At 43.5% G+C, this 24513-nt stretch overlaps 1 protein-coding gene across 3 annotated transcripts in view; it reads right to left on the minus strand.

Annotated features, from left to right (window-relative positions):
• Positions 1-5: 5 nt before the first annotated feature.
• The window catches only part of NPTN (neuroplastin), a 69599-nt gene continuing 45091 nt past the window's right edge, over positions 6-24513 (minus strand). The window contains exons 5-9 of one of the 3 annotated variants that reach the window (XM_032418095.1): positions 15514-15647; positions 9838-10111; positions 2473-2494; positions 1580-1654; positions 6-1025 (exon numbers count right to left, since the gene is read on the minus strand). In XM_032418095.1, the coding sequence (XP_032273986.1) occupies positions 1594-1654; positions 2473-2494; positions 9838-10111; positions 15514-15647 (491 nt within the window). In that variant the 3' untranslated portion in view covers positions 6-1025; positions 1580-1593. The remainder of the gene's footprint in view (positions 1026-1579; positions 1655-2472; positions 2495-9837; positions 10112-15513; positions 15648-24513) is intronic. The other 2 variants (XM_032418097.1, XM_032418098.1) reach the window with 2 other exon arrangements.

Below are 24513 nucleotides of genomic sequence, written 5' to 3' on the forward strand. Positions count from 1 at the left end.
CCAAACACCTTTTATCAATGTTTTATTTTTAAAAACAGGTGAATCCACTTTTTTATACATCATTGCACTTCAACACTTACACAAAACACCAGTACATGCATCTATGGTTACATACCGCATGAGAACCCTGCCGGGCGAGAAAATCTACACTCAAACGTTAAATCAATGTGAAAAATACAGTGTCAACCCCGGAGGAGAACGAGTTGCATAGAATACCATGCGAGAACATTTCAAGGTCTTTGAAAACAAAAGGTAAATTATAAAAGTTTGCCTTCATTGAATGTACAATAAGGTTCAACACATCAGTGCAAAAGGATTTAAGAATTTACATGATTTAACAAAAGAAAAGAATCACTTAAAAAGCAATCATACATATATACTGCAATTCAATATATCCATTCAGTGGAGTGCTCCGGCTTCTTACCAAAGTCGTAGGTTAAGCCCTTAGAACTATAGATTTCAGTTTATATTATTCATCTTTATGTACCAGAACTGCACAATTTCCTCATCTGACAACATACAATAAGGAATGAATATCAGCAGCTAAAAAATGAAACAAGCATTTATTTTATTTTGGATTTCTCCCACCCCCAAAAATATAAATATATATATATATATTTATATACTGTATATATCTGTAGGTTTTGCTGTACTTTACAAAAATGTTATCACTAGATGGCAGCAGTGCAATTTAGAGCTTTGCCAATTTAACAGCTGCATTAAGTAAAAAATGGCGCATGCACGATCCGATCCTCAGAGGACCTTTTCACTTCTACTTAAATATTTTAACAAAGGGGGGAAAAAAGCAACATTCACAGCACATCAAGCCCAAAATAGTTTACACCTTCTACACTGAAGCATTGTTTAAAATGTACCTGACTAGGTCACCCTTACAGGAAAGGCTAAATAAGGCATGCTTTAGACAGTCATTGTGGTGCTGCTCACTTGAAAGGGGAGAGAACCAAAGAGGTCCAAGCAGAAAATTTAGCAGGTCATGTTGCCACCAGTTTCAGGAACCTAAAGATCTGTAAAGAAAGAGTATGTGGAGATTAAAAGGGAATACGCACTGTCACTTAAGACTACACCAAGTGCCACATCAAACAAAGCTTTGGTTCAGAAAGCATGCTCAGGGATGTGGTGTGAAATTCTGATCTCCATGTGCCTACATGGAAGGCACTCCGGCCCGGCTGTGCCCGGCCACCATTCTTCCCTTGCCCTCACAAGCAAAGTGGAATTAACTGGCCTCTGGGAATAATCCACATAAGGTGACAATTTTTACCTCTTTTTAAAAGATACGGTTAAATAGTGGTGCAGGGTCTTTCTTTTTAAAACACCATACATATTCTGAAATGGCATTTATAAAAACTATGTGGAACAACATAGCAGAAAACGTTCCTTTCCAGCTGCTGCACTGGATGGAGGACAGAGACCGAACTTGTTCCATCAGTAGCGTCTGCTCTGAAATGAACTACAAGATCCCACAACAGGACGCCAACTACTGAAGAATCTGTCACAAGGTCAATAGAGGCACATTCATTTGAATATAATTTTTAAAATTTCTAAAGAAGGCCATACTTACATTATAAGCAGTATTTAATTTGTGTTTCTCTGGCGCAAGTTTTTATCTTTGTGATTGTTGGTAGAGTTGGTTTTCCTTTGGAGGAAAAATTGCATTGTAAAAGTTAAAGTCAGTAGCAACTCTTGAAATTATAACACATGGAAATACAGGAATTCTTTCACTTACTACCATCCCTGGTGTAATAAGAAATTTTACTGCACATTAGTGTATAAAAATATTCTTTCTATAAAATGCCTACAGAGCTTCGATTAATCCTTTTGACTCCCAAGACAGACAATATACAGGTACCTTTCCCTCGGATTTATAGACTGTAATTACTTGTAAAGGTAAAAATAGTAGTTTCTTCTCTACTGAACACTACAGTCTCTTCTCAAATGATAAAAGATGATCTTGGGCAGTGCTGTGCCCTCTGGCACTTAACCAATTTGGGCACTGTTTGCCTGTCTCTCACTCCTTAGTCCCCAACTCTAGGAGGTTCTGATTATCTTGGATGGATTCAGAACTTACAGTACCATCTCTCCTGGATACATGCAACTGTTAACGGAGCCAGGCAGGGTATCCACGCTATAGTACAGCTTGAAATGAGCAAAACTGGAAGTCTCTGATACACAGGTGATTTTCCCCCGCATTATCAATTTAAGCACATAGGATGTGCAAAACTTTAAGCAGTTTCTCGCATGGCATTCCACTTGATATGTTACTAAAAACAAAACTGCACTGCCTGTCCTGGGAATCAAATGGCTGTCAGCTCCCCGACCGTGCGGCTAGGGAGGTCTACGCTACGACACTCATTTCCACTCACTGGCTCCCCACAGCCTTCGCTACTCCATTCGATTAAACTGCAAATACAAAATAAAACAAACTACTGAATCAATGTCCAATAAAGTACTTACATTGGCCCAGCTGGTTCATCGTCTATAAGGTGTTCAGTTTTTTAATAATCCATTGAGAGGAGAAGAAAGGAGAAAATCGTGAGACTCTACATAAGAATGAATAGAAGAGCAAACGGCAAGTGGCAAACATGGCTATTCATAGCATTTATTCAAGGCCATTCCATCTGGAGGTGCAAAAACACTCATGGAGTTATTACTTCTAGATTCAAGTTTTTAATGGCAGGTATGTTGTTTCAATGGTTTTAGTTAACACTTTGAATGCTTGTCATGAAAAACTGCAACTGTAGCGGACAGATAGGCTGCAATATCATTATACTCATCTTGTCCCCAAGTTCCAGTGGTTCACTCTTAAATAGATGAGAAGACAAACCAACATTTCAGTTGTAAAATCCTGCTGTTTGTTTTCTTGTGGTGAATGCATGCACAGTTTTGGCTCAATCCTACAATGTAGATGGATGTGTATGTTCTATACATTTAGCCACACATCCTCACTTCCCCAAAGGACACTGTTCTTGCTCTTTTGTCATCTTTAGGAGAGTCTTTAGTCGGGAGAAGAGACTGAGGAAGAGGAAGCCACAACATTTCAACCTAATACTGGGTCAGCCCGGCTGAGCTATGCCAGCAACAAGTGTATGCATACCAGATGTTCTGTGACACACCGGGGAGAGCTGAATAGTGGTGACATCCCTCTAGAAAAGACCTCAGACAGAAAGACAGGCTCAACTCTTGAGCCCTGGCCAAAACCAGCACCCAAATCCAGATGAGCCATGAGATTTTTTTTTTTTTTTAAACCAAAAAGCTTACATTATCTGAGTTTAGAAGCCTTCTTAAATTGGTATTTCACAATTCTGATTTGTAAGTTTTTCTTTCCTGTTTGGACTAAGGGCAACTTGGTCCCCTTTAGGCAAGGATGTAGGTACATGGGATATTTTTTTAAAGAGGCCCACAAAGGGGAGGGAACAAGTAAGTGCTCTTAGTTTTTTTTCTATTTTACGTAAGTCAGGTAGACTAAATGATTCAGAACAGTTTGGTTTCACCGAAGGCTTCTAGAAAACCTCTCAGCAGGATTCCACAAGGGGGCTTGGTGCACATGAAGCAGTTATGGAGGTCACAGTCTCAGTGTAGGCGTCTGCAGGAGCACGCGTCAGGAGTAATGTCTGTCACAGGGAGACATTGCTCCACCTATTCCTTCGAGGCAACGGAGAGGCAAAGCCACCACCAGCACACACAGTGACTGGAGCAAAAAAAGATTGAAAAATAAAAACAAAAACAAAAACTAACCACAAACCAATGACTTGTCAGCCAAAACAACAGGCTAGCGACACACCAGTGTCCACAGGATTCTACTACGCACAACAGTACACTATCGCACAGGCACAGAGAACGACTAAGACTCGAGGACACCCGAGACGTGTGTGTGCTGGGGATGCAGTGGAGATACACGACACACACCAAGACTGAGACACACGAGCCCAGCCTACGTCTGCTCTCACCACGACACCCTAGGCTCTCCGCATCCAGGCCAAGCCAGCTCAGCTACATGCTAGGAACTAAGCACTTCAGGGACATCAAGGAAAAGACCCAGGAGCAAACTCAGAATAGTTCCGGTGCTCTGGCCGTGCACCGGAAAACAGAACATTCTAAAGCAAGATAACTGACAAGAATATCACCAATCTACTCCCAACGTGAAAAGAAAAAGCAGGGGAGAGGAATCGCGACAGCCAAGCTAATCTCCTCAAAGCAGGACACTGTCCGCACCGACCCAAGCACTTTACACGCAAGCTTCTCTTTCTTTTGGTGGCGGAGGGGTGGGCCCTGCTGTCTGCCCGGTGGCGTCACCTCCCAGCCTGACAAGCCGGTAAGGCGCAAAGGGCTGCATGTAGGGGTTTGAGCAACAGCGGCCCCGGTGCAGCTGCCATGCCTGCGAGTGGGAGCAGGTGCATCTAGATCTCCCTTCATCTCTCTCCCCAGATCCACTTGCACATTTACAAGGAACCCAGAAAAGAGCCTCGTGTCTCCTACTGTCTGGACTGACTCACTATCTGCAGCACCACTCTCCCTTTACAGGTCAGACCGGGGAAAAAAAAAAAAAAACAACCAAAAAACAAACAAACAAAAAAAACCCAACAACCTGAACCTAACAGGGAAATCAGGAGAGAGGGAAAGAACAGAACTACAGGAAAAAAAAAAAAGGTACAAAAATCAAAAAGTAAATGAGGATTAAACAGCAAACTGAAATCCAAATTAGTTGTGAAAGTGAATGAAGTCAACTTGAAGAAAAGTGTTAACATTATGAACTGTGCATCGTATAGACTGAAGCGGAGATTAAACAAACTCCAAAAGCATGCATATCGCTCACTTACCACCATGTTTTAAGGGTTTGATGCAATTGAGGGGGGAAAAAAAAGAAGTCATAGTAACCGACAAATATCAACATACCCCCAAACCCTCAGGCCAAAAGATAGCGGCTTAAACAATGGCTCTCCTCTTCGCCTGGGTATTACAGCCACTGGCTAGATGGGAGGAAGAGGACTGGGGAGAAGGGAAACAAGATGCTTCTGGAATCCATCTTAGGAGAGTGAAGTTCCTGGTGGAACTGCCATCTTCCCAACCAGATGTGCTATGGCCCTCGCTCCGCTAGACCCCATCGCCTCATCATCTGGGAGGGTGCTCTGCGATGCCCAGTAAATAATGTGTTACCTGATAGGGGAGCACCTCCAAAAAGATGGCTTTCCAGTCAATGTGACCAAGAGTTGACTCGTCTGGTCAAAACTCCTTTTTCACTGCCTTCATCTCACGGAGGATGGGGTTTTTCTAGTTTCTAAACCTGCTTTTATCTTGCCTGATCTCAGCAGAGTAGCATTAAACCAGAGAGTGATTAACGGTTACATCCAGTTGCCTTTCATACTTGGTCCTACTGTATTTTCTCCATAAGGTACCTTCTTACTGACTCAGATGACCCCTAGTTAGGAGACAATGACGTGTGTGTTTTGCATGTCATTTTAAAAAGTCAACATTTCTTTTCCAGCATTCCTGGCCAGCTGAACAGCTTCATATGCTCCCAACACATTTTTCAAACATTAGAATAGCTCTTATTTGTAGAGTGTCTAAAAGAGTTTGAGGGCGCCTGGGTGGCTCAGTCATTAAGCGTCTGCCTTCGGCTCAGGTCATGATCCCAGGGTCCTGGGATCGAGCCCCACATCGGGCTCCCTGCTCGGCAGGAAGCCTGTTTCTCCCTCTCCCACTCCCCCTGCTTGTGTTCCTGCTCTCGCTATCTCTGTCTCTGTCAAATAAATAAATAAAATCTTTAAAAAAAATAAAAAAAGAGTTTGAATGTATCAGAGCCACTAAAAATGGTTCCCCCCCAACCCCCCAACTGTTTACTCCACCAGTAACTTGAGGAGGAACCCCTTTGAACTGCTTATAAAAATTATCCCCCAAATGTGAAAACAGAAAACTCTTTCTGATGCTGCCACTTCTTTTCTCAAATCAGCTCCTCTTGTTTTCACTTGAGGTCACTAAAATGTCCAGTAGAACTGAAGGCCCCAACAAAGAGGCAGGCTCATGCCATATCTCCCCAGGTGACTGGGGAGCACAGACTTGAAGCGCACACACACACTAATCCCTCTCTGGGTTCAGTCTGCAGAGAACCGACACAGAAGGTGTGCTCCAAGCATGTGAGCTGTAGGATGGATGGAAGGCTAGGGGGATGCTGGCTGGACCTAGTCTTTTTAGAAAATTATCATTTAACATTTTCAGAGAATGTAGTCAAGAGGTGAGTAGAGTGAAAAAACGAAGCCTTTGATTTGACTCCATGATTCATGTGTTACTGAAAACACTGAAGGTAAGAGGTGATATGCAGATAATCTACCTATAAGACAACGTACTGGGCACCAATCCTCAAAGAAACCACAACAGGGGCTTAAACAGACTTAATGTGAGTTTCGTTTATGAAATGTCCTGAGTAGGGGCACCTGGGTGGCTCAGTCGGTTAAGTGTCTGCCTTCGGCTCAGGTCATGATCCCAGGGTCCTGGGATCAAGCCCCGCATCGGGCTCCCTGCTCAGCGGAGAGTCTGCTTCTTCTCCCTCTGCCTCTGCCGCTCCCCCTGCTTGTGCTCTCTGGCTCTATCTCTCTGTCAAATAAATAAATAAAATCTTAAAAAAATAATAAAATGTCATGAGTAGACTCTAATAGCCTAAGAGATAGAGCTCTTTTGTTTTTTCTACTGAAAGTCACTAAACCTTAACTCTAAGCATTTTCTATGTGAGAAATCTAAAGCAGTATTTGCTTTTCTGGTGAAATGTACTCAGACTAAACTCTCTAAGTTCGAATTTGTGCATGTGTATAGTTTTAAATTGTTCACTTAGTGCTTTTCTGGTAAGGGGCTGAGTTTCCAAGAGCTCAGACTGCCCAAATAGGAATAATATGAGTTTTACATGAAATTGTTTCATACAAGAAAAAATTCAGTGACTCAGAAATCCTGTCTACTCTGATAATAAAGTACCTATTTTGGCAGAGAAAGCATGTCAGGCGTATAAAAAAAAATCCATTTTCACAATGGCATAAATATGTCAACAGCACCACAGATGGTTATCTGATCATTCATCACGTCTAAAACTCCAATCTGTGTAAGATATGAGGTACCCCTTCCTTCATTCCACAAAGGAGCGTGTGCATCTATCTACATGTAGCCTTGGGAAGAAAGCACAGGAGGAGGCTGCTCTTACATGGACTGCACAGGAGTTGAGGGGAAACTAGCTAGAAAAAAAGCCACAGCATAAGGAAAACTCACTGAGGAACAATCAACTTTTTTTTTCTTTAATGATTAATTCCAGGAGGACAAGAAATAAAGGGGCACAGGAGCAGGGAGGGGTTTGAGAGGAGGAGGCAGACAAAGGAGAAAACTCTGGGGCAGAAATGCTGGAGCAAGGCAGGGATGTGGAGATGGAGAATGGAGCCCGGACCGCACTGGCTGTCAGGAAGGGAGCGGAGAGGAGGCGAACACTGCAATAATCGCAGCGTCCCAGGTCTGTCGCCCCAATTCAACAAGAGAAAAGTAAATGCTACTTGCATTACAGTTCTTCCAAGAGACCAGAGCAAGGAGATTTTACTTTGCACTTACCCATGTCTTTCATGTAGGATTCATCCACTGTCTATAATAATTTAGCTTAAAAGAGGTACCTTGCCAGGAAGCCATTCAGAAGATTTGCTGACCACACAGGTCTCCTCTACCCAACTGGCCACCACTTGAGTTCAAGAGCCATGGAGCTCTAGTTTTTTTTTTTAACAATAGTTGCTTCCCCAGGCAGGTGTCTGCGCTTGTCCAAACCAATACTAACCATTTCTCAAATCTAACCCAAATGTCTTCCACACATTCGGGGGGTGGGGGTGGCAACCTGGTAATAAACAAAGTGGCTTCCTAGGAGAAAGACTGGAACCTCAGATGGGGACATGCTAAGCCAATGTGTCACTCTGCCAAGAAAGTGGCAGTCAGCCTCGTCTTAAAATAAAAAATCAGGTTCTGAAGCCCATCTTCGCCTTTTTCTCTTTGCTTCTCTACCTTTCCAAAGGGAAGGCTGAGTAAGGTGCTGTTGGCAAAGCAAAAACATTCTGAGGGGATGAAAAGCCTTTGCAGAACTGAGGCGTTTATAACTGCTCCTAGAGAGCCAATATGCTGGAAATATAGACAACTTCCCTTGATTCTCAGGCCTAAATATAAGTATTCTGCCTTAGGAATCCTAATCTGTAGCAGGAAAGAGAAAAAACTATAGGAAAAAGCATTATGCATACGTGAAAATCCCCAAAACACAGTTCACTTCATAGAACAGCAGCTGGACCTAGGAGTGGACCTAGGAGAAGGAATGTAAAAATCCTGGGGGCACACACTTCTGCTGCAGGGAACTAGCTCATTTATTTCCCCAGGCCCAGCGGCTTCCAGCTGACGTCCCTTCACTCCTCCATCCAGCTCGCTGCGGAAGGAATGTACGCTGGGAGGGAGTCCAGTAGGGCTTCCTACAGGCGTTGTTAGGTTCAACAACAAACCTTTTCGCCAGCCTCACTGTAATACTCTTCTACTTAGGGCAGGCAGAGAGATTCTGGAGGTGCTGAGAAGAAAGGAAAAGGGGAAGAGGCTATTGCTCTCAAACGTGGCCTTCCAGAGAGGCCGAAGCCACCGGGCTACCTTCAGGGCTGCACGCCTTCTGAGGGAGTGGCAGCCGCAGGGACACAGACAACTCTGTGGGGCGGGCACAGAACCTTGGTGCACGAGCGAGCACAGGCCCAGGACAGCCGTACCAGAGTTGGCATCCTCACCATCACCCGAGGCCGGCCTCCACTGAACTGAGGCCCATACCCTTCTCGTATAGTCAGTGACAGGCAAGTGGTGGTAATCGCGCTGGCCAATGAATTTGATGGTGATGTTACAGGGCCGAAGGGTGGGAGCTAGTCAGGAAGCGGAGAATACTACTGATACAAGTCTCCAGCAGTAGCAGCCCCCTGACTGTAATCCTGGGGTTAGAAATGGAATATCCATGACAAAAAACAACAACAACAACAACAACAACAAACCCCCAAAGATTTCCTAGGACTTTCCTCAAAATCTAAAGATCCAAAAATCTAAGATCCTTGTTCTTGCCAACACTTAATAATTCACTATAGTCCTGGTGCCATTATCTAGTCCCACCTCTGGCCCTAAGCCAGCCTGAGGGTGTCACCTTGGGGCATGGGCTCCAGGTGTACTGCTTAGCTGTCTCAGTCTTAAAACCGGGTGTGGCGGATGCATCAGACGCCACCATTCTTGTGAGATAGACAGAAAAGCCAAACGCTTGGTGCCTGCTTCACAGAGAACCTTGAAAACCTACCAAAGGGACCACCAACCAAGGGAACCAAAGGCTGGCTTGTTCCAACGGCTTTTCTCAAGAACAGTGTGACTGGGCTGGGGCTACACCAGGCAACCATGTGACAACCAATTAGATACCTTAAATCTGCCTGAAAGGCCAGGTGGCCTGCGATCTTGGGGTGGCTTCTAGGCTTGACTTGGATTCTCCTCAAGCTCAATCTGCCTGATGATCTGTATTGAAGGAGGACAGAGCTGAACAAAGAGACTGACAGCTGCCCATTCCCCACACGGGGCCTGAAAGGCAGATGGGACTGGGGCTTGGAGAATACCCAAATGGAGGGACAGAGCTAATTATAGCTCTAGGTGGCTAATCTTAGGAGTAGGGAGTGAGGAACCAGTATGAGAATTCTCCTTCTCTCCTTTAGGGATCGAACCCCAACATTCTTATAGTCCTTTTTGGGTGCTTGGAAACCATCCCAAGGATCCAACCCCAACATTACAGCTATTTTGTAGGGATGCTCTTACCGTCAGGAACTTCATCTGGCCTCTTCCTCTTCTCATACACAACAATGATCACCACAAGGATGATGATTTCAGCCAGAATTCCCAAAAAAGGCCAGAGTGGGGCCAGGTGGCTCCGTACCCTGAGGATGGTGACAACGGAGGCTGAGCCAATCGAGTTGGTAGCATTACATTCATACTCGCCAGGGTCTTCTGTGATCTGGAGATTCACGATGCTCAGCTCAGTGTAATTTTCCTTGTTGATGATGAAGAAGCGGCCAGAGGTATTGACAATGTCCTGCTCAGGGGCAGAAAAAGTAAGAACACACAAAGGTCAGAGTAGGTGAATTTGTGTCTAAGACAAGGTGGCAATGTTCTCCCTTCTTAGCAGGACCACTGGCTGGGATGAGGGAGCAGTGTCTAGGACCATCTTTGTCCAGGTAACTTGTGAGCACTTCATTACTGGCTTTCTTTCAATATCAATTAACAACAGATCCCGCAAGCTTCTGGCAGAGCCAGGTTAAAGCCTCCCCTGCTGTTGGTCCTCTGGATTTCTCCAACTTCTACGAAGTGAATAGAAGAAGTCCTACCCTTTGGCCTCAGAAAAGACGGACTCAATCTAGAAAATGCTACTTCAAATACAGGTAAGAAACCATAACACAGGAAGAAGATGGAGAAAGAGGGATGTGACCTCCATGATCAGGCATATATGCTAACCTCAGGCCTGTCTGAGGACTTCAGAGTCAGCACATCTACCTCACACTTGGTGAGTTCTGGAAAGTCTCCTTAAACTTCCTCCAGAAACAATGCTATAAGAACTTGCTCCTAGTTAGAGTAGAGAAATTCATAACTTCCCTTTCTTTTAAGAATTAAAGGGTTAGGGGCTCCTGGGTGGCTCAGATGGTTAAGTGTCTGCCTTCGGCTCGGGTCATGATCTCCAGGTCCTGGGATCAAGCCCAGCATTGGGCTCCTTGCTCAGCAGGGAGTGTGTTTCTCCCTCTTCCCCTGCCTCTCCCCACTACTCCTGCTCTCTCTCTCTCTCACTTTGTATCTCTCTGTCTCAAATGAATAAATAATTAAAAAAAAAAAGAATTAAAGGGTTAAAGGAAAGTTTATTCAGTCAACCAACAACTATTTACTAATGTATACTCTATGTCTCACATCCTACTGAGGGGAAGGTGAGACACAAAGTGAATGAGGAGGTTGGCCTTAAGAGGGAACCAGACCTCCAAAGGGATGGTTACAGGAACGTGGCAAGAAGCCCCAACAGACAGCATGTGCTGAGCACTGTGGGGCACAGAGTGAGTGGTCGGTGCCAGAAAGAGTCAGGAAAAGCTTCAGAGAAGAGCCAGCTTTTGCACTAGATGGTGGGGAGGAGAGGTGATCAAGCAGGACAGGAGTGCTCCAGGCCCGTGTGGCAAGGCAGAGGTGAGAGTCCACAAGCAGGAGTCTAGGTGGAGCTGGGACAGGCTTACAGCACTGGGGTGATGGCAGGGCAAAAATGGACTCATGTGTCAGCTGTTACACAACTAAAGCATAATCAGAAATAGTAGAGAAGAAAGGGGAAGATAACCCCCAGAATGAGGTCTAGCTATAGCATACAATGGTGCGTGCAAATGAGTGTAGGTATGACTAAAATGGCAAACACGGCCTTCAAAATAGTTATTCCATGAAGCTTCAACTCGAGGACTTGTAAAGCTGCCAACTTCTCTAACCCCTGCTCTACTGGTTCACTAAGTCCACGTTTTTCACTTATGATCAGAAATGATTATTAGTGTCTTCTTTGATCCACAAGCCTACAATGCAGATTTTTTTAATACCATCATACGCAAGAAATAAATAAAATCCTGGGGCACCTGGGTGGCTCAGTTGGTTAAGCGACTGCCTTCGGCTCAGGTCATGATCCCGGAGTCCTGGGATCGAGTCCCGCATCGGGCTCCCTGCTCGACAGGGAGTCTGCTTCTCCCTCTGACCCTCCCCCCTCTCATGTGCTTTCTTTCTCTCTCTCTCTCAAATAAATAAATAAAAAATCTTAAAAAAAAAAAAAAAAAAGAAATAAATAAAATCTTAAAAAAAAAAGAAACTTTAACCTTTTCAATCAATGCATAAAAAGATATTGAGTGGGACTTGTCCTATTGCTACAGAATTGATGACTAAGGAGAAGCATCAGAAGTACCCCATATTCTTGGATCAAAGTACAGCATAGGGAATAGAGTCAATACCATTGTAATAACATTGTATGGTAACAGATGGTGACTACACTTAATCGTGGTGAGCACTGCATTATGTACACAATTGTCAAATCACTATGCTATACACCTGAAACGAATATAACATTATATGTCAACTATACCTCAATAATAATTTTTAAATATATAAATTTTTTTTAGAAGGATAGCTTTTCCTAATTTAACTTGTACTTAGGAAGTGTTCACATACATTTATAACTAACAGTGATTGATATTTAGGTTTCAGTATCAAGACTGTGTTATCTTATTCATTATATGTTCAAATCTTCCACAGTGTTGTTGATTTTCCATCTCATCTGTCAAAGACTAAAAATAATATATGTAAATCTGCCACCATGTAACTGTGCTTCTGGCTATATTTCCTTATTTTTCCAGTTTTTGCTTCATTCATTTTGAAACTCTACTCTACAAACTGGTTTTCAAAGAAGATCATGACACAGCTTTGTCTTTATTGTGGATTATATATCTTACCATGATAAAAAGGAACTCTTTTGGTTTCATGTTTTTATTTGAACCTCACTTTCTATAATGTTAATATTTTCACTTGTTCTTTCTATTTATATACTTTCACCATATATACTTTATTCATTTTTGTTTTAACACTTCTGTCCTATTTTGTTATATGTAGATCATCTTTAAGCAACATATCGCTATATTCTTGTTTCTTAAATCTCTGCCTTTAAGTGAGGATACTTAAAACTTTGTATTTAATACTACTGTAATTTTTACATTTATTGTCATAAATGATGGCTTACTTAAAAAAAGTACCCCAGAATTCTTAAACAAACAAACAAAAAATTCCATACAAATTGGGGGCAGACAGTCCTTCCAGGGCTTATTAAAAGGGAGCCCTATCAAGCTATCTTATCCCCAAGTCATCACTACATTACCCCTTGCCAATCTATAAAAGAGAAGACAGGATGAGAGGTGATAGGAAAAGAGTTATACTTGGCATTGCAGGCAGCCTTCCACCCTGCAGCTGAGTGGAACAGGCACCAAGAGAATCACTCAAAGATTGGGTGGCAAGAAGAAAGTATCTTTTTCCAGTGGATATCCGTTTATGCAGGAGACCGACTGATGTGATGTATGCTTCTCAATCTTGGAAAAAGGCTATCTGGAGATAAGGAGGCAGAGGAGCCTATACTCCCAGCATTTGAAGAGCCATGATGTTCAAGTTTCCTCTGCCTAAGAGGGTGAGCAGACCCCAGCATCTGTGGCTGGAGCTAAACAGGAAACAGAGAGGTTCAGTAAGAGTAGATCTCTGATATCTGAGAACTGGCCCCGTAAAGAACTCACACAAGTTCTTACAAGATCCAGGATCTGGATACCTGCCACGCAGAGGTCCCAGAAGCAGCAAAAACCAAGAGTAGACTATAGGAAAAGTCAGATGAGTGACACTTGTCCCCCTTCCTGCCCCATATAGAAGAAAAATCCAGAAGACAGAGTGAGGACAATCCCCTGCTCCCCTTGCAGGCTAGGGAGAGGGGAAGGGAGGTAAAACTGGGAATTCTGGATTGGACTGGACTCAACTCTTTAACAAAAAAGAGGTCCAAGAAAGCTATGGGATCTGTCTAGAAAAAGAATCTGTGCTGAAATTAGTGTCTAGAAAAAAAATGAAAGCATTTTATCTTAGCCCTCAACCAAGTTTAGGTTGTTCAACAAACTGGTTTTCAAAGGCATCAACCTAGAAATTGCTTTTCTTTTCCCTATCCCTCTTTCATTAAAAGTTTTCTGCATGGAGCACTGGGTGTTATATGCAAACAATGAATCATGGAACACTACATCAAAAACTAATGATGTAATGTATGGTGATTAACACAACATAATAAAAAAAAAAAGATTTAAAAAAAAGTTTGTTTCCCAAATGATTCACAGCTTGGAAGCAAGAGGAAATACTACTTGATTTTAAAGGTTTTTCACAATATAACAGATAATTAAGAGTTCATGGGCATGAGAATAATAGGAGATGAAAATCCACTGATGGGGCGCCTGGGTGGCTCAGTTGGTTAAGCGTCTGCCTTCGCGGCTCAGGTCTTGATCCCAGGGTCCTGGGATCGAGCCCCGAGTCGGGCTCCCTGCTCAGTGGGGAGCCTGCTTCTTCTCCCTCTGCTGCTCCCCTGTTTGTGCTCTCTGGCTCTATCTCTCTGTCAAATAAATAAATAAAATCTTAAAAAAAAAAAAAAAAGAAAGAATCTACTGAGGAATCAAGGGCTCTCCTACCCAGAGACCAATAGAGAGAAATGGGCATTTGCTTGCCAGCACAATGAAGTATTTTATTGACTTTTCAGGGGCTGCTCTGAAAATACTCAACCTCTCCCTTCCTCATCATGACCCCTTATTAATGGGTTTCTGAAATCTAGTCATTGTTAATGTTAGAGTCCTTGTCACCACTTGACATATTATTATTGAGAGATCATGGAGTGGGAAGAACCACGGACTTGAAATAAAAAAACTGGACTTGACCCTTCCTTGGTTTTGTCACATACCTTGGTTAATATGTAATCTTTCTGAAGAAGCAGATTAGATTATCTCCTTAGTCCCTTCTGACTACTGACAATCAGAGAGGATGCCTGAGAAGTACAGTGCTGGGCATGCAAGGCCTGGGGACAGGAGGAATGGATGACACCCTCTCTGACAGAGAGACTGACCAAACATCATGAATCAGAGAGGAGTGAGAGTCTAAAACTTGGACTCCCTCTACACTATCAAGAATCATCGCACTGAATGAAAAAGATGTTTTCTTTGACCTTTTCGGGAGCAGATGCTGTCATATTTCCAATGCCCAAGGCTGCCCTTGTGCCGCACCATGTTGCCTCAATCCCTCATCAGTACTCCCTGTGTTCCTGGAATACACTAGTAATTGCCCTCATCGCCTTGTCTTCCCCCAAAACCAGAAAGATGTATTAGGACTACTTCAAGAGGAATATTTTCTTTAGGACAAATGGACTAGAATAATAAAAAAAATTTAAGATTGGGGTTAGCTCAGGTGCCTGGGTGGCTCAGTCATTAAGAGTCTGCCTTCGGCTCAGGTCATGATCCCAGGGTCCTGGGATCGAGCCCCACATCGGGTTCCCTGCTCAGCGGGAAGCCTGCTTCTCTCTCTCCCTCTGCCCCTGCTTGTGCTCTGTCAAATAAGTAAATAAAATCTTAAAAAAAAAAAAAAAGAAAAGATTGGGGTTAGCTCTTTCAGTTTTCCATCTTGAAGGCAAACCAGTCTAACCTCTTTGCAGACAGCCAGCTTTAACAAATCATGTAGGGAGTCCATGCTGGACAGAGACTGTCGGTGACCTCCAGGTTCATAATGTAACCATTTGTGACTAGAAAGGGTGACTGACCCAAGCCATGCCAGTATGGCAGGTTACAACAACTGGTCCAGATGTCTGGACCTCCCAGGACAAACTCCAGCAACCAGAGACCCAGGTAGAGAGAATCAGGGCTGCCTCCTACTCACCATGGGCATACCATTCTCCTTCTTGCGCCAGATCCACTCTGGGTGTGGGTAGCCAACTGACTTGCAATACATCATGGCATCTTGCCCTTCATTCTTATTCTCACTCCGTTTATGGCCAGTGATGTCAGGAGCAGCTGTGAGAAAGAGTGTTGAACAGTTACCACAGGAGCCTACTCTGAACAGGATACAAAGGCCTCACTTACGGACTCAAGAGCTCTCCTTCTAATACAGCCAGCCAGTCTCCAGGCCTCTCCTCATACTCATCTTTGATAACATGCATTTCAGGTCAGAACAGAGCAATGGAACGGATCCAATCCCCTACACCTCCCAACCACCGAAGCAGCTCAAACAGATAACGGGATTACTATATGTGAAGTTCTGCTAACAATGTAGGTGGTTCTCTAACTTCCTAGAAGAGGGGACACAGGCTCAACTGCCCTAAATTAAAACATCCTTTAAAAAAAAAAATGCACATAGAAGCTATTATCATCTCCTCTTCCAGTTATGGTTTTTTTCTTAAAATGTCTGCACTAATAACAGGTATGGATTATATCAAATGTCATATACTCCTTTAAGGAAATGAGAGATCCCTAAGATCAAACACCTAAAATCAAGTCCTATTGCGAAGTATGTAAAAACAATGACTGCCTGGAGAAGCAATCTGACGAATATAAATGGGCAAGGCTCTCCCCGGAAAGAGGGAATCCAGCGAACTGGTCTTCACAAGGGGTAAGAAAGGAATAAACAGGAAATTCAACCAGTGTCCCAAAAGATTTTATTAACAGTTTTAAGAATCTGACCTGTACACCTGATTTGCAATAATCTCAATAAACCCAGTCTTGGAGGAATTTCTAGACATGCTAGATGTTGCTGGTCTTCTCTGCTTTAAGGGATCACTTAGGAAGAAATAGACAGCACCTGTGGTTTAAAAATTAGGTAAGTTTCAAGGATCCAAGAAGCCAGAGATGGGGCTAATTCTTTGAATTTAGTCTCCTTTGATCTTAACTAAATTTTCCACCATACCTCCTCCTCACCAGTTACAGTAATGTGAAAGCAATAAAACTCAAAGTAGGCCAGATGTCACTTTGTTGGCCAAGACAGGAAAGAGAATCAATAAGCCTGGTCCAAATTCCAGTTTCGCTTGTTCTTTAATTATTCTGTGCTTCAGTTCTACACCCATTATCAAATGAAGGTAATTCTAGCCCCTGCCTACATCCAGTGTCCTTGGATAAGGTAAGATTTAAAACATTCATCTTGAGACTATAAAAGCCTGTACCATTATATGTCATGGGCTTGTCCCATGTTCCCCCTCTAAATAGCTTGGTTTTTCTTGGCTTACAAAATAATCCAAAGTGCTGCTACTTCTCAGACTGTGCTTCCCAGCCCACTTCCCGAGACACCTGGACAGAAATGGGATGAACAAGATCCCAAGCTGTCTCTATAACCACTGCCTGCCCAACTGACACCTGCTCAGTACTACTCAGGGTGAGGCATTTTCTAAAGAGGATGTTATAAAGGAAATATCTCTTTTTTCCCCCAGGCAAACTTCCTCACGGCAGAAGGGAGTGGGCCAGCTGGCTCAGTCTTGTTCCCTCCACATCAGATTTCTCCCAAAGCCACTTGGTCACTGCTCAGACCTACTGTTCCACCTGCTCACCCTTCCTCAGAGCTCTCTTCAGTCAATAAATAGTAAAGACCATCTGAAGTACTCCAAGGAGCAAGCTCCCTGGCAATTCACTAACTAAAACACCATCAGGGAAGACACAACAAGCAGGGGAGCTACCACAGTTTGCTTCTAGTTGTGTTTCATGTGTCTGACAAACATTTGTCAAGCACCTACCATATGCCAAATACATCAGAGTGGTGGGGGGACGGCCTTTCTGTTGAGGTGGATTTTAGCACAGTCACAAAGAAAATAAGGGAGTAGCGCACTCCTGTATCTGTGGGAAGAACACTCCAAATAAATGACAAAAAAGCCTTGAGGCAGAGGTGTGTTTGTTATGGACAAGGAACAGCAGGGAGGAGTTTGGCTTAGGCTCAGTAAGCAAGGCAAAGATAGTAGGACATGAAATCAAGAGTGAATGGAGCCCAGATCGAATAGGACTTTGCAGGCCACCGCAATGACTTTGGCATTTACTCTAAGTCAGCTAGGAAGCCACTGGTAAATACCAAGCACGGGTATGGAATGATCTACATGTTTTAACAGGCTCCCTCTGGCTACTATGTAGACAACTGTGTACAGAGACAACAGTGGAAGCAAGACCATTTAGGAAGCTGTTAAGAATAATCCAGGCAAGGGAGAAGGTGGTTTGAATGAGGGCAGTAGCAGTAAAAGTGAGGAGATTCTGATATATTTTATAGGCTGAGTTAATGTATTTGTTAATTGACTGGATGCGGGATGTGAGAGAAAAAAAGAGTCAGGGATGACTCCAAAGCTTCTGCTTGAATAATTCTAGGAAGGGAGTTGCCAGTTACTAAGATAAGGAAAACTACAGAAGAATCAGGGTGTGGTTTTTTTGTTGTTGTTGGCTTGTTTTTATTTTGTTTTGTTTAGGGATGGAGCAATGGTGGTGGTAAAAACCAGGAGTTCAAAGTTTAGGACATGTTAAGCTTAAGATACTTCTTTAACATCCAAGTGAAGTCGTCAGGTAGACAGCTGAATATCCAGTCTGAAGCTCAGGAGAGTAGTCTAGGATGGAGATGTAAATTTTAGAAATTAGCATGTGTGTGACATATTTTTCCATTTTCATTCTCCTTTGCCCCACAGAGAATACCCACTCTGGCCCAGTTATCTAACTAATTCCAATAGTTCTGTGAATTCAGTACCATCAGCTTTTACCTTGGGGACTCACCCCAATATTGCACATTAGTACCACCTAGAAGCTAGAAGTTGAGTTGGCTTATGATGCCACAGCCTCTAAGAAGTTGCTATTCGGAAAGGATGCAGACCAGAAGGCCAAGACCTGAGGAGAGGGATGGGGATGGTCTTCACTCCTACCATGGTGTTTAGGAGGAGAACACCACTTCCCCTTTTCATTTATCTACTTTGGTTTCTACAGAGACTTCTATCTACAGATGTGAACGTAGCCTTAAAGGCTCCTACGCACAGAGACTCTCTAGGAACTCAGCTCCCCCATCACACTTGGTTGGCCGTATTTACCTCGTGCAAACCTACAGGAAAGAGTCTTCAATGGTGAGATCTAGTACCGCTTTCTCCTCAGCTTAGCAAACAATACTGAGTGAAGAAGTGTCACTAGTATTGTGGGCAGAGAAAATTAACCCAAGCCACATCACTCTATCCCTAAGGGAGAGATTACAACAACTATTACTTTAGCCTTTGAGTCAATGAAAAGTTTTTTTCACTTCTCTCTATCCTTTATGGTAGCTGCTTAATCAGAAAGCCTGTTCCTCAGATGGTAGCCACCTTGTGGTGAACATTGCATGATGCATAAACTTGTCAGATGACCAGGCTGTATACCTGAAACTAACGGAACACTGTGTGTCAACTAAAAAAAAAAAAGAAAAGAAAAGAAAAAAAAAAGGTTGGCGGGGGGTGGAGAAAGAAAAGCTGAGCAGGACAATGGACCCACAGCAAGAAAGGTTACCAGACTCAGGGCACACGTAAGCACTGGTAAGAGAGCGGGGGTTGTCAGAGTCCTCTCATAGTGGTTTTTAAATAGTCTCCAAAGTCTTTGATATTCTTCCCTTCAAGAAGTGAAGCATAATTGCTCCCTCCCCTTGAGTGTGGCCTAATGACAGTATTCTAGTGAATGAATGAAATAAAGCAGAAGTAAAGGTATGCGACTTTGGATAGTTCACAAACGACCGTGTGGCTTTCTCCTTGCTCTCTCTCGGGTCACACATTCTGGGGAAGGTTAGAGCTGTCATAGCAGGAGGACACTGAAACAGTCTACGGAAAAGGCCCACGTAGTGCGGAACTACGCCTTCTGCCAACAGCAGCCCTGTGAGGGAGCCCCCTAGGAAACAGATCCTTCAGTCCCAGTCAAGCTTTCAGAAGACTGCAGCCTGACAGACCCTGAGCCACCCCAGTAACCAGCTCCCTAATTCCTGGCCCAGAGAACCTATGAGGTAATGTGTTTTTTTGTTTTAAGTCACTAAGTTTGGGGGAAATTTAACTACCCAATGAAGAAGACATTACCCCATTTACATAGACTGGAAAACTCAATTTTGGAAATTACTTAACATCTAAAATTACACTGCCAGTAAATGGTAAAGCTAGAGACCAAATTCAGGACTGATTCCAGAGGCCATGCTTTTTGTACTTTACCATATAGAAGGAAAAATAAACCGAACTAGAACTGAGTCCATAAAAAATAAAAATATACAATATGCATCACAACTGCATAGAAAACTGCCCAAATGTTATCTTTGCTTGTAGAGGTACTAGAATTGACCACCTCTAGACCCGAGGTGGACTGATTTAGCTGTCGGAGTTTAACTACCCCATATACTAGAACACAAATAAAAAGAGCTTTGGACTTTAAGTCAGAGAAATTCAGGCTCCATTGAGACTATGACTCACCAACTGAGTAACCTAAGGCTGGTCATTTAAAATCCTTTGAGTTTCCGTACTCACTTTTGTAAAATGAGAGTAATACTCACATAATTCACGGAGGTCTTGTGAGGATTAATTTACATCTCTGTACCAATCTAGCACATGACTGGAGCTCAGGGTCAAAAATAAACATTTAAATTGAGCTATCAGTCAGGGAAAGGAAAGGCTAGGCTTAGACTCTGGCATTATGAGTTCTAAGAAATCAAAGAGATGCTGATTAACGTGTTCCCTCTCTGTTTGCTGATATAAACAGGACTTTTGTTTGTAACTCTAGTAAGGTTTAATCAGGTCAGATATTCACAGATTTTGATTAACGGCCTATTTATATTGATTAAGGTGCCCCACCTTCTATGGGCTTGCCATTTAATAAGGAACTGCTTAACCAGGGTCAGTCGGTCTGAAGGTAGGTCTGAGCCATCTGACAGAGCCAAACACTCCTTACTTCCCCTCACCCTCTCAGGGAGGCAGAGAGTAACCAAGAGACCTTTCAAAGAGATCACAGATCCACTTGGGAATTAACTTGCCCTCTGGCCTTGTCAGCCACATACTCTAATATTAGATATCAGTTAACGCATATCCTTCCAGTATCCTGATGAATGGCAACACAGGGGTTCCAAAAGAGTCTCAGTTACCCGACAACACCAGACCCAATTTCGTTATCTGGGCCCGTGGCTGAGGACTAACACATGTTCCTCAGTACCTTCTGTTGCCCGCCCAGCCTACGCTTAAAGCAAAGCATCCAGCTTCTCTGTCACACTGGTGGCTGTAGAAAGTGTCCACTTAGGCAATGGAGGCATGAGTTCAGCTGAAGCTGACATTAAATAAAGTTAAACACAACAAAGCTAAGAACGGGGTAATGGTATGGGGTTTCTTACATGGACTGCTTATTTGGTGCTCACTTTTCAAAGCACATTCATAACCTCACAACTCATTTTTCATCTTTGCTGTAGGTAAACTTAGAGGCTTGGCTGAAGGCAGAGAGAGAGAGTGAGTTAAGATTTACTATTAAGCCAAGGGCTAAGCCCAAGAAGCAATATGAGATTGGTCACAATGGAAGCAAAAAGGATGCTGGCTTGTGGCTCAATAAGCCTCTCCACACATAGTATATTCATCATTCATCTGAAGACTAGAGGAGTCTGGGACTTCTGCTGCCTTCTGCAGATGAGGCTTTTCCCTTTCCTGCGGGTGAGAGCACTGAGTGGGTGGCAACTGAAGTTTCCTCTAAGACAGTGATTCTAACCTTGGCTATACACTGTCATCACTGGAGTGCTCTTCGTAAGCCTGAGGTCCAGGCCACATTGCCCACACATTAAATCAAGTTTGAGAACCACTGCTCTCATACCTTTCCTGGCACCAGTGTTTGAGATCAGGGGAGTAGAAGGAGGAACTGTCCCTTAGGACAGAGAGATGAGTAAGTGGAGGTATGTGGGGCACTGAGGGGACACCTCCAAAGTTGAGAAGCTGACACAGCCACTACCATGAAGAAAAGAAGCTTAGAGAGCATGTCCTTCAATAACCCAACTTCACCTTTGGGTTCTCCCTCTTCCATATAAGGGCCATATTACAGAGCAGGAAACAAGGACGCAGGATAAGGTCACTTATAGAAATCCTAACATTTAGTCATAATATTAAAATACAAAGAAAGCTGAGAAGTACGGAGGGAAAAACAAGATCAGTCCCAGCTCTGGTAGCCCCCAAAAGACTGAAACTCACTTGAAATGCCCAGTGACCAGGGATAGATAATGGTAAGCCTAATAAAATGAGTAAGACCCTCAACCCAGACCTTCCTGGGTCGGGATGTACCTTTCACAAGAGGCAGTGGCATGTTTGTTGCAGAGGATTTGGTGACCACCAAAATCCTTTTCTAAAAACATTAAAATTCAATTCCTTATTTCTTGGATTAATCAAAATAACTGAGTGATGAGGATAGGGTTTGGGAGTCAGGAGAGGGATTTTCTCTTTTTTGTAAATTACAGACATTTTTAAGGTGCTTTGTTATGAGCACATTTTTTTAATTTTAGAAAAGGAAGAAAGGGGAAGAGGAAAGGAGTAAGAGTTAGAAAGGTTAAAGAGTTACAGGAATAGGAAATCCAGTACCTATCTATTCACGAATGCTCTATAGCAAGCTGTGGAGTTTCTGGACGACCTACCCCTGAAGAGTCAAAAAACTGGGGAAAGAGATGCCTCCCCAGAGCTGTCTAAGTGGATGCCCAGACAGGCTGGGCTATGGGGCAGAGGTCCCACTAAGGTCTAGTCACTGCTGTTTCCTCTCCCCTGGTCAGCCCTGCTCCACCTTTCACCCCCAGCATCTGCTCAGGTCACCTAAGTCCATCTCGGCCAGATACCTAAGAAATGTAATCCTACACAGTAATCGTATCTTCCTGTTTACATTGTGTCACATTCTTGGCCTTTAAAAAAAGTAAAAGAAAAAACCCCCTCCTTCAGATGCAAGGCCTTCCCTACTACATGTAGACATTGCCATCCTCAAAATTCCTTTCTTGACAGGGATCTACAGGCAAGGGTGGAAAAACACTGCCACCTCAGGTCTGTTCCTGGACACGTGCCCCTTCCTCTGACTCCTCCAGCCTTTTTTCCTCTTGCACACCTTACGGAGAGCAAGATGTGGTGATCTGCTCTACAGTGCCCAGGTCTGGTCTAGTCTAAGCCCTTCACTCCCCACAGTGCTCAGTCCAAACAACACCCCAGGGAGGAGGTGCTGAACTGCAGTAAAAGCCAAATGGGAAAGAAAAGGACTGTGGACTGCAGAATAGGTGCTAAAGAAATCTATCTGTACGGTATAAATGATACTGCCCTGAAATGCCTATTTAGTTAAACCATAAAGGAAGATTCGCAGAGACTCCTTTCAGCAGAGGTCACTTATGTTTCTTGAATCTCTCTCAAGTACAACTACCTCTGTACCTGTATTACTCAGCAGATCTGTCAAATCTTTCCAGCTATAAAGAGACAACAGTCTTTTACCTCACCATAGAGGCACTGAGGAAATAAAACCAGAGTTTATATGAAAATGCTTTGGGAATCAATCTCTCTCTCCCGCTCTCTCTTTCTCTCTCGCTCTCTCTCAATGCAAGGCAGTTCACAAGCCCAGCCACCTAGCTTAGAATATGATCCTAGGCTTATGGCAAATCTTTTTAAAGTTAAACAGAAAAAGTCAAATGTTCAGTCTTTACTAGACTAAACTAATTATCACCTAAAAGACACTAAATGTTCAGCTGTTTTCTATCCAGGTGTTAGGGTAAAGAGACTGGAATTCCTTGTGAATTTTCTTGAGAGACTAACCTAACTGTCCAAGCTAATCACAGAATATGCTTTAGGATTCTATGAAAGAGAATTCTCTTAAGGTGTACTCCTTTAAAAGCAGGATATCACCAGCTGCCCAATCTTCCTCACAGAGCTACTGGGCAGGAAAACGCAGCGGTGCACAGCACACACAGTCACCACAGTAAGCTATCATGAAAGTTTTCACTTCCTCTGAAAATGCTCCCACCTGCAGCCTCCTATTCTCTGCCCCCTCCAGACCACTACCTCCTACCTGCTAAAGGGAATGTGAGGAAAAGACGCCTCAGGGGTCACTAAAGCCCACCTCTTGAGCATCCAACCCAACGGGAAACCGCCTCTGTCTCCACTCCTGACAGGGCTGCTAGAAATCATGAGAGCCAAATCAGCAGGATCACAGTGAAGCCAGGACTTCCAGCTGCACAGAATTACCCTTCAGGCTTGGGGAGGACAGCTACCTACACACACCACTCTCCCTCTCTCCCCCATCCTGTTACCTCCGCACTTGGGACTTGGCGCCAAAGGCTCAGCCTGGAATGCTGCAGGGCCTCCAGTATCTGATGGGCGAGTAAAACATCTCCCCACATAGCCCGGCTCACCCAGGCAAGGAAAGGCACTTGGCTGGCTTAGAGAAAAGGACTTCTCATACCTTCATCCTCATGTTGAACAAATGTGTCATCCTTCAAAAACAGAGATAAACCCAGACCTCTCCAAGAAAAGCCCTGAAGGAATCAAATCCCAGGTTCTCTAGCCTGTGTGGACTGTAACCATGCTACTGTGACTCAACCCCTTCAGGCATTTAGAATTCAATCTGGCAGCTGGAGGAGACACTGGCTGTCCTTACATCCACTTCCAAGTCAGGGCTGTGTCAGCAAGACACTACTTTCATTTAATAACAACATATAATTGAAACTCAGAATCTGTCTAAGCCTTTCTTTAATCTGAACTTCTAGTCTTCTAATTATTTTAAGAAAGATCTGAATATCTGCTATTACAGGATCTTCCCATTTCCTAAATTTATCCTTTCAGCTGCTAAGGATCACCTATGGATTTAAAGAACAAGTCTGTATCCTTCCTAAGCAAAATGAAGACTGAAAAAAAAAGAAAGAAAGGAAAACAAAACAAAACAA

The sequence above is a fragment of the Phoca vitulina genome, unplaced genomic scaffold, assembly GCF_004348235.1.
Source record: "Phoca vitulina isolate PV1807 unplaced genomic scaffold, GSC_HSeal_1.0 scaffold20, whole genome shotgun sequence".
Classification (NCBI taxonomy): Eukaryota; Metazoa; Chordata; class Mammalia; order Carnivora; family Phocidae; genus Phoca; species Phoca vitulina.